Raw genomic sequence first — 16,003 nt, 5'->3', positions numbered from 1 at the left:
AAATAACTTGGCTTACAAATTTCACGCGACTGGTATATTTCGGGTGTTCTGCGATGCGAAGAACATTAGATACATTAACAAATAATGCACCGACATAATGTATGTGCTTATGGGTGCATTCTCCCGTAAGCACAATAAATTGATAAATAATGATCCTCCAGGATTAATTATTCAGCCTAGTCTGATCTAGTCTATCCATTTTAGGGCAACTGATCTGTGAGAAGTCGTATTTATCTATATAGTACTATTATATAGATACAATATACAATACATAAATATATCTAATATTGGTCTCACAAATTCGTTACCCCATACCATTATAAAAAATTCGTCACTCACCGATCCGATGCGCAACGGGCAGAGTAATTCAGCCACGTAGCTACGATGATACTGTAACAAAAACGAAAGATTTAAATTAAAGAGGCGCTGAAAATAATCAATGTTTCAAAAGATACACATAATTCTTACGCGCTATTATCGCAATTAAATCTAATTCGTCATTCAATTAGATTTACCGATATAATATCTTATCTATTTTCCGGAAAAAATATTTACAAAAATGAATTTCTATAAAATTTTAAATAATTTCTGTTTCTCTAATTATTTTTATTAAATTTTTATATAGTTTATCGAAATAAAACGGTCTGAATAAAACTAATAATTATAAAAACTATTAATTATATGCAGATAAAAGATGATACTTACCCCAAGGTTGCTCCACCGGTGCCCGATGTCTCCCTCGGACCTCCTCCTCCTCTCAGGACGTCAGGCCTCCTTCTGCTTCTTCTCCTCCCACCGCACAGGACACTCGCGGGAGAAACACTCTCGGATAATAAACTACATCGCGCGCGGACTAATTATCAATAAAATGTCTTTCGCGCGATACTGTATAGGACACTCCCGTTTAAAAACTCCATGAAAAGAATATTCCGTCAAGTATGCCGTAATATTCTTCAAATGGGCTTTGAAAAAGTTCTTTAGTCCGATTACTTAAACGGCACTCCCGAAGCAAACGCGACGAACCGGCTGCGGTTCGTTTATTCAGTTAAATCGTTAGCTTCCCCGTCTTAAGTTTTGCTTGAGTAACATCCTCGGGGTACTGGGCCTTCCCACCTCGCCAAGGTCGTACCCATGGGAAGGAACTACTTTACTGTGTATAATATAAAAACAAGTATTATATAAAATCAAGTTATCGATATATAAATATGGATAAAGAGGCTATAAAGAATTAGAATAAAATTGCAACATAATTAATAGTTGCCTTCTCTTTTTCATTAAATTAATTAATAAAACAATAATTAAAATAACAATAACAATTGCCCCGCTTCGTTCTGCGTTCATCACCGCGTTACTTTTAATAATAATGACGACGAAATGTTCCAAGATGTCGACAATTTACCGCGATACTACACGAATCGAGCGGACGATTAAAAGACACGCAGATGCAGTTGGCTAATCAAAGATACACGCTATTGAAGTTAAATATCGCGCATACAGTACGGTATCAAACTCATAAATCTCGTCAAAGTAAAAGTTGCATTATTAATTTGCACGACGAAAAATCGTGACTGCCGGCCAACTTACGCGACGCGAGATACACGAGATTATGACGCATTCACATTCACGAACGGGCGATGTATCATGGCGTTCCGTTACTCGAATCACTCGATACGACAATATAACTCAGCCCTCTTTTTCCCTACGGAGAGAATCGGAGATAAATCACACGACAATAATTCCGGCGCGGCACAGCGTTCAAAGCGTACGACACGAGGTAATAAATGAACGCTACATTCGAGTTGAGAAATATGGCGAGACGAGCGCCACAACTATCGCCCCGCTTATATCACGACGAAAGCAAATTGTTCGCAATTATTGCCGACGTATACATACCTTCGCCGACTTTGCCTCGACATCTCCACCTCGACGGCGCGCGGCAACGTCTCCGTCTCGATCGAGCGATTCGCGCGATACGTTCATTCCGGCAAATCACAATTAAATACACTCGCAAATTATTTGAACGCGTACGACACGTACTCGCGTAGGCGATTATTCCCGCGGCCCGCGGAACGAGGAGCAGGAGTGCCAATCGCAGAAACAAGCGCGTTCCGACACACAGCACGGCGACGGGCGCGCGGAGCACAAACATTTCCTACCTGTGCGAAATTCATCTGGAGAACGGTAGCTGAGTGACTTCCGCAGGTGATGGTACTCCGAGCGTTGACGGGAACAAGTGGCAAAGCCGCTCACCGGCAAAAACAATCGGCCGCGCAGCGACTTTGAACGTACGCTGCTTTCAAGTTCAATATCAATTAAACGGTCGCGCAGCTGTCGCCCGATGGCGGCGGCGGCGGCTCGGAGCGGCCGAACGTGATTGGCCGGATCTGGGGGCTCGACTCGCTAGCCAATCGCGCTCGACCGCTCCGAGCCGCCGTGGCGCGCGCAAACGGCGCAAGTATATTTGTGACGTGTCGGTCGGTGCGAGACATTGCAGTCGTTCGTGTAATATCTTTCTCGTGAATGAGAAGAAATCCGGTTACGAAGTGTGGCAAAGCAAACGTACGTCGGATATTCCGTTCCTTCTTGTGTCGAGTGAAACGATTGGGACGCCGTCGCTGGGCAAAATGAACACCGAACGCCGAATGGCGTGCTGGACGCCACACGTATCATATCCTCCTGGCTGTGATTTGGCGGGTCTCCTGCAGTGCGCCGTGATCGGTGAGTGAATTATTGTGTGGCAGCAATCTAAATAAATATTTTTTTTTTAGATCTAAATATTTTTTTTCTCACAATCAGTGTAGTTGTAATTATATCGACAGTTATGGAACAAAATGTACAAAATGACTTCTAACATTTAAATTATAAAATATAGAAATCTATAAAAGTTCGTAAATGTTATTTAAATCTAATTAAATATACATACCAAGCTTATTTATGAATTCAATAGCGTAATAAAAAAAAATGTCAAATTCGCCTACGCTACGGATTGCGCGGGCTTCAGCTGATTGGTCCATTTGCAAAGGCAAAATCCAATCATGTTAAAGAATTAGTAAACTGTCATTTCTGCTAAACGCAGCCATTGATTGGTTATCGAATAAGAAATATCTAGGGTCCCGAGATCTTTTTCGGCGTCCAATCAAAATTCTTAAAGGAATTCATACGAGAAATGAGGTATTAACGTTAACCTAAAACGCTTTAATACACGTGTTTTGAGTTTTGAGAGATCATAATTGGATCGTTAACGGCTTATCGAAGTAAATTTGAACAAATGTGACTAAGTCACGTGATAGTGATAAGAAACGTGACAGTTTGAGTTTCAACTTCGCAAATAACGAGTACAGTGAAAGAAAATTAATACATATAGTGGATAATGCACGATCATATTCACAGGTTAGATAAATTTCTAATATACCGTACCTTTTTCGTATTTCTTACTTTATTCACCTTGCCTTGTTAGCTTTTCAAGATGTATTTCTTTAAACTCGCATTTTTATTGTTATGTAAGTTATGTTACGCAAATCTATCTAATATATAATAATTACTGCTTTGTTTTACTTAATTATATTAACGCCTTTCCTTGCACAAAGAGGAGTAGACTATTGACAACGAAATTATTAATCGTTATTAAAATAATTACTTTTTATAATAAATCACATTTTTAATAACTTTATACGTTATTTTTTGCACAATATTGTTATGTTACTTCATGTCACCGTGTGATTATACACAATATTTCAAATTTAAAGCTTTAAACTTTAAGCGAATCTAAAACTTTACATGATTTATAATTTGCTGATTTAATTTAGAATTGAGCATAGAATTTTTGTTTATTATATGCATTGTGTATTTTGATATATATTTTTAAATGACTCATATTTCATAAAAAAAAATATAGTATATATAAAATTAATAAAATTTTCTTACAAATTTTAGTCTGTCTGACGACAAGTTTACAGAATTATCATACTTTCAGATAATGCAGTTAATGGATATAAGCAAAAGATCCCGCCTATATCAAATTCTCATAAATCATTTATGACAATCTTTATCCACTGATCCACATAGTAAAATTAAAAAAAACAGAAGTTTATAGTTAAATTATATTTATAATTAAAAAGAATAGAAAATCTTAAATTAGTACCTTGACTAAGAAGGATTTGGTATCTTCCGTGAAGACACTGTGTTTTGCAAAAATGGTGAAAGAAGCATCAGGTGAATCTGCAAGAGAGATACAACTAATAAATTCAGATGACGAGGGATTCATTCGCTCGCCATCTGATAATCAGCAAAAACCAATGGCCAAGGTACAAATGAAAAAGCAATTAGGCCTTTTGGAAGGAGTCGCTATTATATTGGGAATTATATTTGGCTCAGGTATATTTCATCTATAAATTTTCAATGAATAAAAATTTCAGTTTTTTTTTTAATTACAACGTGCTTTTATATATTTCATGTCTTTATACATTTGTATTGATATTTAAACTAAATGTATTTGCAGGCATTTTTATCTCGCCGAAGGGAGTAATACAGGAAGTGGGTAGTGTAGGATTATCTCTGATTATATGGGTGCTATGTGGTCTGCTCTCTATGATAGGTGCTTTGTGTTATGCGGAGTTAGGTACTAGCATACCTCGCAGCGGAGGAGATTATGCTTATATTCACGAAGCCTTTGGAGCATTGCCTTCATTTTTGTATTTATGGGCTGCTAATTTAATTTTTGTGTAAGTAAATTTCCAATTAGATTTTACCAGTTGATGAAAAACATTATGGAAAAACCATATTTTTGTCATTTACAGACCTACGACAAATGCTATCATGGGACTAACGTTTGCTCAGTACGTCGTACAACCATTTTTTCCTAATTGCACCACTCCAGATGACGGTGTGCGACTAATCGCTGCGCTGAGCATATGTGAGAATTTAGTGTCTTGTGTTAAAAATCAAATGTCTAATTATCTGAATGCAAATATATCTATAAAGTATGCAGATGAAAATATCTGTGGCACGTTTCATCTGGATGCAGATATGAACTTAAAAGCAAATAGCTGGATACGTCTATATATGAATATAGCTAAATTTAGATAATTTAAATTGCTCGAGGACTTTATTGATAATATAATTTATAAAATCTACTGTGTTCACAGGCTTACTCACTTTCATCAATTGCTACGATGTAAAAGAGACGTCAAAGATGCAAAATATATTTATGTTTGCTAAAATTGGAGCATTGGTGATTATTATTATAGCTGGATTAGTCTGGCTTTGCTTAGGTATGTTTCTTAGCAAATGTTTAACGATGTAGTGTTCTTTAATCGAAGTCTGTTATGTTAATTAGGGCACAGGGAAAACTTCAAGAACAGTTTTGAAAACACGAATACCGATCCTGGCAAAATCGCTGTAGCCTTTTACTCTGGCATATTTTCTTACTCGGGATGGAATTATTTGAATTTTATGACGGAAGAACTAAAAAATCCTTATGTGTAAGTTGCATTGGCAATGTGTCATCTGGCAAAGATGATTAATCTTTCTATTATACCGTGGAAGAAAAAAGACAGGTCAAAACTTCGAAATATGTCGATTTCATTTCCCGATTGTCAAAATTAACAACTAATTTCTTGTTAGAAATTTACCACGTGCCATTTACATATCACTGCCGTTGGTCACCTTAATATATGTTATGGCAAATGTCGCTTATCTGACCGTTTTAACTCCGACTGCTATGCTTGCTTCCAACGCCATCGCTGTGGTAAGTTATACTCTTATCCAATATATGTAACAATCCATCCAGTTAAGATATATTATCAGACGTGTACAAAATTTAATCTTTTTATTTAGACTTTCGGTAATCAACTTCTCGGATATATGGCCTGGATAATACCTTTAATGGTAGCTGTGTCCGCTTTCGGAGGGTTGAGCGTTCACATTATGACGTCATCCAGAATGTGCTTTGTTGGCGCCAGGAACGGCCACTTCCCCTCTATGCTGAGCCACATCAACATGTCCAGGCTCACACCTACGCCTGCCTTAATATTTCTGGTGTGTACGATGCTAATTATATCTGCTAATTGTGTCAATTTTTTTAAGGCTCTTAATCTCTCGCAACTACATCGAATTATGGTCATAGGAGAACAAAAATTATAAATGTTCTCTTTTACATCGTACATTAAAATAAATGCTTTTCTTTTTTGTATATCATAACTCAATCCTCTTTGCATTTGCAGTGTATTCTGTCTCTCGTAATGTTGTGCACAGGTGATATATTTGTACTGATCACATACTGCAGTATAGTAGAGTCTTTCTTCATCATGCTCTCCGTAGCTGGAGTTTTATGGCTGCGTTATAAAAGACCTGATATGGAACGACCGATCAAGGTAACACGCTTTATATAAAATTATCAAACAGCAACTATATATCGAAGTCAATAATAATTTTTTTCCTCAGGTACCATTATGGATACCTATAGTGTTTGTAGCGTTATGCGCTTTTCTGGTTGTTGTACCATGCTACGAAAGACCATACGAAGTCGGTATGGGCATTCTGATCACCGTGTCTGGCATACCCGCGTATTTCTTCGGTGTTGCTTGGAAAAGGAAACCTTTGTGGTTCCAGAAAATTAACAGTTCGTAATTCCCACAAATATTGACTAAATTTATTCAACATTTATACAATCAAACTTTTCTATATTCTCTTAATTCATTGGGATTATATAATCTTATTCTGAATTTTCTCTTCAGTCAATTTTAATGGCATGCACAAAATGGAAATGGTGTTATCACGAATAACAACATTGTCATTATGTGCAAGTAACAAGTATAAAGTCGCGAAGCAGCACAAGAGATACTAGAAATTTATTAAGATTGAGAAAAAATGAACACAAGTTTAGAATACTGAGGCTGTTTAACTACATGTATACATTTAATTTATATTTTCCTATTTTGTTTTCAGTTAAAGCTACTTACGCTGTACAGAAGTTATTTCTGTCTGCAAGGGAAGAACTCGAAATCGATTAAGTAAGCAGCAATTTTACAATTAAATTCGGTCGAATGTACGAACGTACACCGAATACACATTTACCAAAGAAATTTTGAGATTTGAAAAAGAAACTCATAATTTTACATATGAATACTAAAATTGAAAAAAGTATAGAATATCAAGAATCTCTCGAAAAAGATATAGTTTTAAAAGTTAAAGGATAATAGGCAACTAGAGAAATTCTCTAAAAGTACTTATATCTACAGATTACAAAAGTGAAGTGAAAGAACAGTAAATGATCTGTATTGCGAATAAGATGGATCTGAGAGATGCATTTTATGATTCTTAATATTGCAAAACGTGTGTCTTTCGTTTTCTTTTGTGTGCTCCAGTATTATTAATATATTCAATTAATTTATGGTCAATTTTTTATTCTATTGTATATCTAATATTTACAAAATATTCATGTGTGAGAAAGTTTCGTAAGTATTTATGTATTGTAAAAACTGTATTTTGATAATGTCAGTATATTGCAACAAAAAATATATATATAATTATATTAAATAGATTGCATTGTAAAATATCTTTTATTCATCCCCAACTTTCTAACATCCTTCTAACTGAACACATCGTTTTCTTCCGTTTCTATTTCACTGGGAGAATTATAATTATTGTTAAAATTATTGAGAAGATGGTAGAAATAAGATAGAATTTTTAACTCATCCTCGAAGTTGCTAAATACGCATTTGCATTTTATTGTAATTCAATGTCAATGTAATTTTCAGTATTAGACTCAATTAATTAATGTAATGAAGTATCGAGATAAGATGAATCAACAACAGTTTATTTTACAATTTTGGGTTTTAAATTAAAAGTCATTATGTATATATCCTTATAACTAAAACTATAATTTTTTTCACACAGTTATTTTCATTAATAATAATTATGTATACGATTGTATGTATATATTCACAAAAACACATATACTTTAAAATGACGAGAGAAAACTAGCTATCTATTAGTTTTCACTCATAAAAGTGTATTAACGACAATTTTACATTACTTTCACCGAATAACCGAGATAGACACGTGGAATGCAATAACCAAAGAAATAAATCTATTTTATTGTACACATTTGGTGTGATCTTGTTAACGTCACATTTATATTAATGAATATCTTCTGGATTGAACATGCCCTGTAAACAATTTAACAAATAAGATTTTCAGAAAGATGTTATCTAACTGCAAGTTAAATTGAACAGCAATTTGCTGTTGTACAATGTGGTAATCAATTTGGCAAACAAACATGTCATACCTTAGCACGTCTCAAGATGGAATCTTTACTGGCGTCATATGGATGATCCTTGCTGGGAATTTCCAATACAGAGGGTATCGGTTGAGTATGACCGTCAATTACATGACGAATCATTTCCGCTACCTAGACAGAGTACTGAACGTTAGATTGAGAAATGTAACATTATTCGAATGCTTCATAAAATTGCGTTTGTCAGCATAAATATAGTTGAATTATTCAATGTTGGGATTTTTCGGAAAAATTTTAATCGCCGATGAAAACAATCCTCTCAGCTACTTACATTCTGATTAATAAGAATGATGTCGATGTCGTCGCGCTTGACAAATCGCTTAAAAGTATCCTCTATTTCACTCACGGGTGTGTCTACAAGAATCGTTATTTCACGCTGTTAATTTACACTGTTGTAAGTACATTATTTTAATATAATTGTATGCATTTTCTACGACAATTATACATCATGACTTATTATGTTCCTTGTATATAGAAGCAAGACAATAAAGAATAGTGGATGATTAGCTAATCGGTCTCCTTCTTTTAAGTAATAATGGAAAATAATTGGTTGCCGTGCGCAAAAGCCATTGCAATATGCATACTAATATACATACTTTTGTCGACAACCATGAAGTTAGGCTGACGGTGCTTATTGATCTCTCCAACTCCACCCAGCAAGAAACCCACGCAAGTATCCTGAAAGTAATGTAACAAATCTCACGTTGTTGGACAAGCACCGGGGTCGATATTTTTTGATTTAACAAAAAAAAAGAGTTGACTAAGGGAGACCATCTCTGATCAGATTGTCATTGCATTTCATCGTTTACATTTATCATTTGCTCACCTCGTCGCCGATCACCGCCAAAAGTTTACCCTTCCCTGCGGAATGAAGCGCCATTATACGTTTGTCTTGGTAAGCAAATCGAATCTCGCGAAAAAAGTTCTCGAGCGAAGCGAGAATCCGTCGTTTATTATCGGTTGCGCGTCAGCTGACGAACCGCACCGCAGATCGTCACGTGTCACGTGTCACGTGCACTGTTGTGAGGGGTCGCGAGAAGGAGCGCGCATGCGCGAGATACGTGCTCACTGAGCACTTTTTTACATGCTTATTATGCATGTAATTTGGATTTTTACAGTGCCGAACGATATATAAGTTTATTACATTCAAGCTTGTTTTTTGTAGCTGAACATTTTTCTTTTTTTCATCTTTTATCTGTTTCTCTCAAACGTCTAATTGCGCACATTATTTTATTTGAAGTGCAATAGGTAGAACTCGGTGTAGCTCACAACAGTCCGCCTGTCCGCCATTCTTGCTTTCCAAAAAGAAACCGATAGGTTGATATCAGCCGTCACGTGAAACACGCGTCATCATTAGCGCTGTCATCAGCTGTCATTGCTGACTGCTGTCATTAGCGCTGCCAAACGGTGCCGCGTTGTGTATTGATTTAAATAATTGAATTGAAACAACGAGTTGATCATGGAGTCGCAGCCGCTGAAAACGCCCGAAAAACCGCCACCGCCGTACTCCGTCGCAGCGGCTCCAGCAGGTGTGTCTCGCGATTTCTAGGTTAGGTTGTGCTGTCTAAAAGTGTTCCTTTCTCCGCGAATTTTGCTTCACGCGCAAAATTGTCGATTTTATTTCGTTGGCGCCAATTTTCCTGCTATCCAATTCTCCTGCTGTCCAACTTTCTTGCTATCCAATTTTCTATGCTATCTGGTTACCTTTCATTAATTAGTTTATAGTAATACAGTTTCAACATTTGTTCCAAATTACTCACTTACGCGACTAATCTAGATAGTAGAACATTCTTGTCAAAAAAGTAAAGACCTAACAATTGAAGTTTTTTACATAGATAAATTATATAATTATACCTTCAATTCTAGTAGCACTTTTATTTTGCAAAAACAGATAAGCTAAAGTCGATAAAGCTAAGAGTATTTGCGAATTTATTGAAAAATTTATATTATATAAATTTATTGTAAAAAGTTAGTGAATTAAAAAAAAAGAGATATTTATTCGAAGAAGGAAAGGAAAAGCGACAGTGATTCACCCGTAAATTATTAATATCTTGTATGTTTTCTAATGAATCTTTATCATTAGCGAATACGCACTGGCAACCACCTCCCGGATACTATCCTAACAACATCAACCCTGGATATCAAGAAAGCCATGTTCCATCGTACGGTGCTACACATTCCACCGCGATTCTTGTTCCAGAAATTATCATAGTCGGCGGCTGTCCAGCATGCAGAGTATGCAAATCTTTTGTTACTCGAATATTATATCATTTTCGCCGATTATGCTAAAGCCAAAAGATAATAACATTTAAATTATGTAAAAACAGGTAGGTGTAATGGAGGATGATTTCACGTGCCTCGGCCTGCTTTGTGCGATTTTCTTCTTTCCTGTTGGGCTACTCTGCTGTCTGCTGTTGAGGACAAAACGCTGTTCTAATTGCGGAGCCTATTTTGATTAATTAAAAGTAAGAATTTCCTACGTTTGTATACAAAGAGTAATATCGTGTCAGATAGACTTAAAGTGAATAGAAATGTTTTATCATCAATGTTAAGAATGATAAGGATCTGACATTTAATTAGAATAATATATTTTTATAGCTAAATAAATTAGTATCTATATATTGATTATTGCAATTTGAAATAAAAAAGAAAGTTACAAAGTTTTAATTGTAACAAATATTAGTAGAGAAATAGGGATTATATTTTTATGTAAACTAAATTTTGTTAATGCCTAGTTGCAGGCGTGTCTTATTAAATAATCTCTCATTTACTTTGCATAACTAATTTTGACCGATCGTTAATTTGTTCCTAAGGGCTCGTGGACAATGAGAGAAACAAGGAATTAAACATAGAGATAATTCCGTGTCTTGAAAAAATATGCGACTATAAATTCTCTCTATGTTTAATTCCTTGTTCCTTATTCCTCTCATTGTGCATGAGCCCTAAGACAGTAATACAATTTTATCTTGTTAAATTGAGAAATGTTGAATTAGAATAATATAGCCACAGCTGTATCAATATGTATGTATATAGATAGTACATCTCTGTTGAATAAATTCTAAACGATGTATTTTGATAAATGAGTAAGCGTAATTTTTTAAAATCATCATTTGTTACTTTATAAGACAAGATATAATACTAAAAATATTATTTGACATTTCTTAATGAATTAATTATATCCCTCTTAGTTTATAGGTGACAATCGTCCGATTTCCAACCACAGATTTAAAAAACTGAAAAGTGATATTATATCAATATTGTAATTACACTAATTGCGAATCTCTGATTAATATACTATTAAAAAGATGCAATCTCTCAATCATGACGAAGAGGAAGGGAGACAAAAAGTAAAGAAGTTGTGCGTGGATAATAAATGTCCCAGGCATTGCTGGTTTGTCTAATTATTTTATTAGTGTAACTATCGAATTGTTATCTAGTTATACGAATATCAAGTGCGTGTAAGTAATAAAGTTTCGTGAATAAAATTGTTCAAATTAAACAAAAATTTTTACTAAGAATTACAAATAATAAAGAAGAGTTGCCGATGAATTTGATAAAATTGTCACTTTTAAGGTATAAAGCAAACATTGTAATACAGACAATGGTTTTTAAGAGTTTCTGTATGAATTAATATGAAATATTTCATCGCACTTATGTTATAGAGAAGATAATGTCATAAAAATCTAAGTTATAATATCGAATCCCTTTTTAAATTATTATCTTTAGTAATATCTCCTTTCCCTTTCCATAGCAAATTAGAAGAGAGTTCTATTGGAATAAATGTTCCATCTACTGGAAGTAGATAAAAAAATGTAAAAATACTTGAATAAACATGTAAATTTAAAAGAAAAATTTGTAGTACTAAGGTACCTATAGTTGATGGATTGATTTTAACCGTGTTGTCAGCAACACTTGGACCAGTGGCACATAGAAAAACATAAGCAGCAAGATTTAAGGAAGTAATATAGTTAGTTGGATTAAGAAAATCAATTTTTTACTAGATATTTAGAAAATTTCAAGTCTTAAGAATGCGCTTTCGAGGTTTTAAGGGTAAAATCGATTATTATTTGTTAGATTTCAGCGCATTATTATGACAACTTATCAAATCTATCATCGAGAAAAGAAAAAAGTCAAGAATTGAAGATGTCAAAAATTGTAAATTTTTAATATTCACTCACCTCTCATTATACAAAAAACTTAATTTTATTTACAAAAATTATTTTAAAAAATTAATGTTACATTATAATATTTCTATATTCTTAATAATATTCTTACCTGTATACATCATAATATTATTATATTCTTTTAAATAAACGTTAGAGTTATTGTAATTTTGAGAGTAAACATGTTTTTTTAAAGAATATAATGTGCTATTTTTTTACTTATGTCTTAGATTACCTGCTTCTTCAATCCTTAATATTTTACACATGTATATTCTCAACATAAATATTATACTTATTACACTTAAATATTATGCTTCTATTGATTGTTAAAACTTGGAGCTCACATTTATACTAATGAACGTTAATGTATGTGTGATCAAAAATTTAGCTAACGCTGTTGAGATATTATCATGTCTCTTGTTGATTATAAAACATTCTGCGATTGATCTTTGTCACAAAGAGATTATCAAAATGATATTACTTAAAATAAAATTACTAATACTTAAAAATAGAATATCTGAAATGTGACGCAAATTTCAAAAAGATTAATCGAATGCGGTAATAAATTATTTATTGTGTTAACAGCTGCAGCTAAGTAATTACGTTACTCTTGTTTTTCAACTTTATCGTCATCGAAGTTCAAATATCTCGTATCAACAACGTATAAATTAAATTGCTACGGAATAACCCTTATAAAAATTTAATACTGTAAGTGATTATTTGGCTAGTGATTAATTACTTATTTTGAGTATTAAAAGTATTAAAAAAACAGTGCTTTTAATAATACTCAAAATAAGTAAGTAATCACTAGCCAAATAATCACTTACAGTATAAAATTTCTGTAAGGGAACAGAATTGGCGGAAAGCAAAAACATGATATACATATTTTTCAGATTCAAAATGAATTTTTCTTCAGCTTAATTAAAAAGTGATTTATAAAGTTACGCGTGTAAATATAATTATATATAATAATAACATCACTTCCTTACCGAGAAAGATATAAAACAAAAAGTAATCTAATTTTTGTAAGCAAAATCATTGCTATTCTATTTATATAACGAAAACGATAAAAATGACGTTAACATGAATCATCCGTTGTTAAACTCTAATGTAATGAAGAAAGTTTAATAAAACGTGCCATTACTTTATATAACCCGCTGCATCTGATAAGATAATTTATCAATTATCGCTTTCATCATCAATCCCTTATCATTCCTTCTTACGTGCAAGCGACTTATCGGGGAATCTACATAAGTATATAAAGTAGATGGAATGAACATTTGCGTCGAAATTTCGTCTCTTATCCGTTATTAAAGATACAACAAAATGACATTCACAAAATTATTTGTGTTGACGGTGGTAATCTGCATTAATCTGCAGGAAATTTCTGGGCACGGGATGATGTTTGACCCTATAAACAGAAGTAGTGCATGGAGGAAAGGTTTCCCTGTAGAACCAAACTACACTGACAATGAACACTTCTGCGGAGGATACGGTGTATGTATAGAAGACTATAAAACCGATTGCGAAATTTTGTAAAAATAATGTTCCTTGATCTTAATTGATATTTTCTTAATTGTTAGTAAAATTTACTAAAATATATCAATAGTTCGCGCTATTTTAATGTTAAAATTAACAGTAAAATGTAATAAATTTAAGTAAATAAAAAGTTTAAAAGCAAAAAAATTTTTTACTCAAAGAGAAGAACTATATTTTATCTTTTATCCTATAAATATAAATTTGATTATCAATCATCAATTAATTGATCAATTCAATCAGCATAATTGCTTGCAGCAAAATTTTTAATTATGTGTATAATTCGTTGTCCATAATCCTTTCTTTTCATATATCAAACAATAAAAAATTAATAATTCTATCTATGTTAACAAAATTCTGTAACCTTATTGCTATAATATAATCTTGTTTAACAAATATTACTAAACACATCTTATAAAATAAATTTTATATATATATATATATATATATATATATATATATATATATATAACAAATAATGGTTTTTTATAATAATATAAATAACTTGATTAGAAGAAAGAAGAGACGAGAAATTCTCAATTGACTATATTAAAAAAGAATAAATACTTTACTACCAGATTCAACACGGTAAAAATGGCGGTAAGTGCGGAGAATGCGGCGACGATTATTCTTTACCCCGACCACGGCCAAATGAAAATGGCGGCATCTATGGAACAGGTGTCATCGTTCAAAAGTGAGTAAATCGTACATAGTGATACCGTTCTAACAAATCAAATTTATAATTAAAACGCTGCAAAATTTTTATTTAGTACATTCTTTAATTTATCTTCCAATTCTAACACGTTATTCAGTCAAAATCAAATATAATTCTGTGATTCAGTTTCATGGATTATCTCAACCCCTAAACGTGTAATAACATCGATAGCCAGACTCTATTAAAATTGGAGTACTCTTTTTGTATATGTTAGATTATACTGTTATATTGAATTACGTTATATAAAAGAGGATATATGTATCATTTTACGTAGATACAAGGCAGGTTCCACCATCGATGTGACCGTTCGCCTCACTGCCAGCCATCTGGGTCACTTTGAATTCCACCTTTGCCCGCTAAAATCAGAAAAGGAATTAGAAACCGATGTGTGCTTCAATAAGTATCCCTTGCCATTGGCTAATGGTAGCGGCTATAAATACCCCATTAAAATCCACGGCTCTAGGGATCACTCTCTCAAGCTGGTTCTACCAAAAGGTGTCACGTGTAAACAATGCGTAATCAGGTAGGGATTGAGAACAAAATCTCGTTTAATTTCAACGTTGTTAAGTTTGGATCTCAAGCAAAATATTAACGCTTAATTACTCTTAATTATAAAAACAATATGTCTAATTTTAAAAATTAAAGATGTAAAAAAACATCGATGAAAAATTTAGCGAGAAAGAATTAATTAAATAATATATAACTGAAATAATATAAAGATTGGTTCTTTTTTTAGGTGGCATTACCGCACCGGAAATACCTGGGGCACTTGTGAGGACGGAACAAAAGGCATGGGCTGTGGCCCCCAGGAAACGTTCAGAAGCTGTGCTGATGTCACTATTACGAATTAGCTTATCACGGACCTCAGATCGAATTTATTAGCTTTATGTCATCTCGAAAATATTGGCATCATGCCAAAAAATTTGTACAAAACTAAATTTTCTTAAAGAATTGTTGAAGAAATCTCTAATCTAATCAGGACTTGACTGAATAAATAGCAGAGAAAGTAACGTATTTGAATACGAATGAAAGAGAATGAAGATTTCGTGTCCTTTGTCCTTAAAAATCAATTTCAGAAAGACAAATTTTCAAGTTCTTTACATCTACATGAAATGTTTATCGCCATGTACTTCCGCATTGCGAAGACAGCAAGCAACATAATTCTTAAAGGCTTTATCTAAAATACAAAACTCAGATATTGTTCTTAATATGTATTGTTTATCCAGATAAATTGAAAACAGATTTTTAACACATTTTAACTTGAAAAAAATTATAATCTTTCAATAAAGACTG

At 33.3% G+C, this 16,003-nt stretch overlaps 4 protein-coding genes across 5 annotated transcripts; 3 read left to right on the top strand and 1 right to left on the bottom strand.

Moving 5' to 3' along the window:
• Positions 1-3,167: 3,167 nt before the first annotated feature.
• Positions 3,168-7,540, top strand: Gb (solute carrier family 7 member genderblind). Its single transcript, XM_071793985.1, has 11 exons — positions 3,168-3,390; positions 3,974-4,374; positions 4,499-4,721; positions 4,797-4,912; positions 5,145-5,270; positions 5,336-5,480; positions 5,623-5,746; positions 5,836-6,036; positions 6,222-6,371; positions 6,442-6,619; positions 6,946-7,540. Exons 2-11 carry the CDS (start codon positions 4,194-4,196, stop codon positions 7,008-7,010), a joined length of 1,509 nt encoding a protein of 502 aa, XP_071650086.1. The 5' UTR covers positions 3,168-3,390; positions 3,974-4,193; the 3' UTR covers positions 7,011-7,540.
• Positions 7,541-7,795: 255 nt separating this feature from the next.
• Positions 7,796-9,305, bottom strand: Vha14-1 (V-type proton ATPase subunit Vha14-1). The gene is made up of 5 exons (XM_071793992.1): positions 9,123-9,305; positions 8,893-8,974; positions 8,568-8,650; positions 8,288-8,410; positions 7,796-8,168 (listed from the first exon to the last, which is right to left on the bottom strand). The coding sequence occupies exons 1-5, from the start codon at positions 9,174-9,176 to the stop codon at positions 8,139-8,141; spliced, it is 372 nt and encodes a 123-aa protein (XP_071650093.1). The 5' UTR covers positions 9,177-9,305; the 3' UTR covers positions 7,796-8,138.
• Positions 9,306-9,580: 275 nt separating this feature from the next.
• On the top strand, positions 9,581-12,107 carry LOC139822350 (membrane protein BRI3). Of its 2 annotated transcripts, none has more exons than XM_071793994.1 (4): positions 9,581-9,825; positions 10,380-10,531; positions 10,624-10,761; positions 11,492-12,107. In XM_071793994.1, the coding sequence occupies exons 1-3, from the start codon at positions 9,756-9,758 to the stop codon at positions 10,753-10,755; spliced, it is 354 nt and encodes a 117-aa protein (XP_071650095.1). In that variant the 5' UTR covers positions 9,581-9,755; the 3' UTR covers positions 10,756-10,761; positions 11,492-12,107. The 2 variants fall into 2 exon arrangements, with proteins under 2 accessions (XP_071650095.1, XP_071650094.1); XM_071793993.1 differs by having other exon boundaries at positions 9,584-9,825; positions 11,485-12,107.
• A 717-nt stretch (positions 12,108-12,824) lies between these two features.
• On the top strand, positions 12,825-15,746 carry LOC139822347 (uncharacterized). The gene is made up of 4 exons (XM_071793990.1): positions 12,825-13,956; positions 14,574-14,689; positions 14,985-15,233; positions 15,447-15,746. Exons 1-4 carry the CDS (start codon positions 13,786-13,788, stop codon positions 15,559-15,561), a joined length of 651 nt encoding a protein of 216 aa, XP_071650091.1. The 5' UTR covers positions 12,825-13,785; the 3' UTR covers positions 15,562-15,746.
• The last annotated feature ends 257 nt before the right edge of the window (positions 15,747-16,003 follow it).

Source organism: Temnothorax longispinosus, chromosome 11 (assembly GCF_030848805.1).
Source record: "Temnothorax longispinosus isolate EJ_2023e chromosome 11, Tlon_JGU_v1, whole genome shotgun sequence".
NCBI lineage: Eukaryota > Metazoa > Arthropoda > Insecta > Hymenoptera > Formicidae > Temnothorax > Temnothorax longispinosus.
The sequence above is the reverse complement of the archived record's forward strand: the minus strand, read 5'-3'. Positions and strand labels throughout refer to the sequence as shown.

What these genes read in the sequence shown, in the direction of transcription:
- LOC139822347 (XM_071793990.1), top strand. Translation starts at nt 13,786, where the DNA reads ATGACATTCACAAAATTATTTGTGTTGACGGTGGTAATCTGCATTAAT. An exon ending in ACTTCTGCGGAGGATACGGT is followed by an intron (nt 13,957 to 14,573) that starts GTATGTATAGAA and finishes CTTTACTACCAG; the next exon opens with ATTCAACACGGTAAAAATGG. An exon ending in TGTAAACAATGCGTAATCAG is followed by an intron (nt 15,234 to 15,446) that starts GTAGGGATTGAG and finishes TTCTTTTTTTAG; the next exon opens with GTGGCATTACCGCACCGGAA.
- LOC139822350 (XM_071793994.1), top strand. Translation starts at nt 9,756, where the DNA reads ATGGAGTCGCAGCCGCTGAAAACGCCCGAAAAACCGCCACCGCCGTAC. An exon ending in CGTCGCAGCGGCTCCAGCAG is followed by an intron (nt 9,826 to 10,379) that starts GTGTGTCTCGCG and finishes CTTTATCATTAG; the next exon opens with CGAATACGCACTGGCAACCA. An exon ending in GCGGCTGTCCAGCATGCAGA is followed by an intron (nt 10,532 to 10,623) that starts GTATGCAAATCT and finishes ATGTAAAAACAG; the next exon opens with GTAGGTGTAATGGAGGATGA.
- Vha14-1 (XM_071793992.1), bottom strand. Translation starts at nt 9,176, where the DNA reads ATGGCGCTTCATTCCGCAGGGAAGGGTAAACTTTTGGCGGTGATCGGC. An exon ending in TGGCGGTGATCGGCGACGAG is followed by an intron (nt 8,975 to 9,122) that starts GTGAGCAAATGA and finishes CATTACTTTCAG; the next exon opens with GATACTTGCGTGGGTTTCTT. An exon ending in TCATTCTTATTAATCAGAAT is followed by an intron (nt 8,411 to 8,567) that starts GTAAGTAGCTGA and finishes TACTCTGTCTAG; the next exon opens with GTAGCGGAAATGATTCGTCA.
- Gb (XM_071793985.1), top strand. Translation starts at nt 4,194, where the DNA reads ATGGTGAAAGAAGCATCAGGTGAATCTGCAAGAGAGATACAACTAATA. An exon ending in GCTGCTAATTTAATTTTTGT is followed by an intron (nt 4,722 to 4,796) that starts GTAAGTAAATTT and finishes TGTCATTTACAG; the next exon opens with ACCTACGACAAATGCTATCA. An exon ending in GAACTAAAAAATCCTTATGT is followed by an intron (nt 5,481 to 5,622) that starts GTAAGTTGCATT and finishes ATTTCTTGTTAG; the next exon opens with AAATTTACCACGTGCCATTT.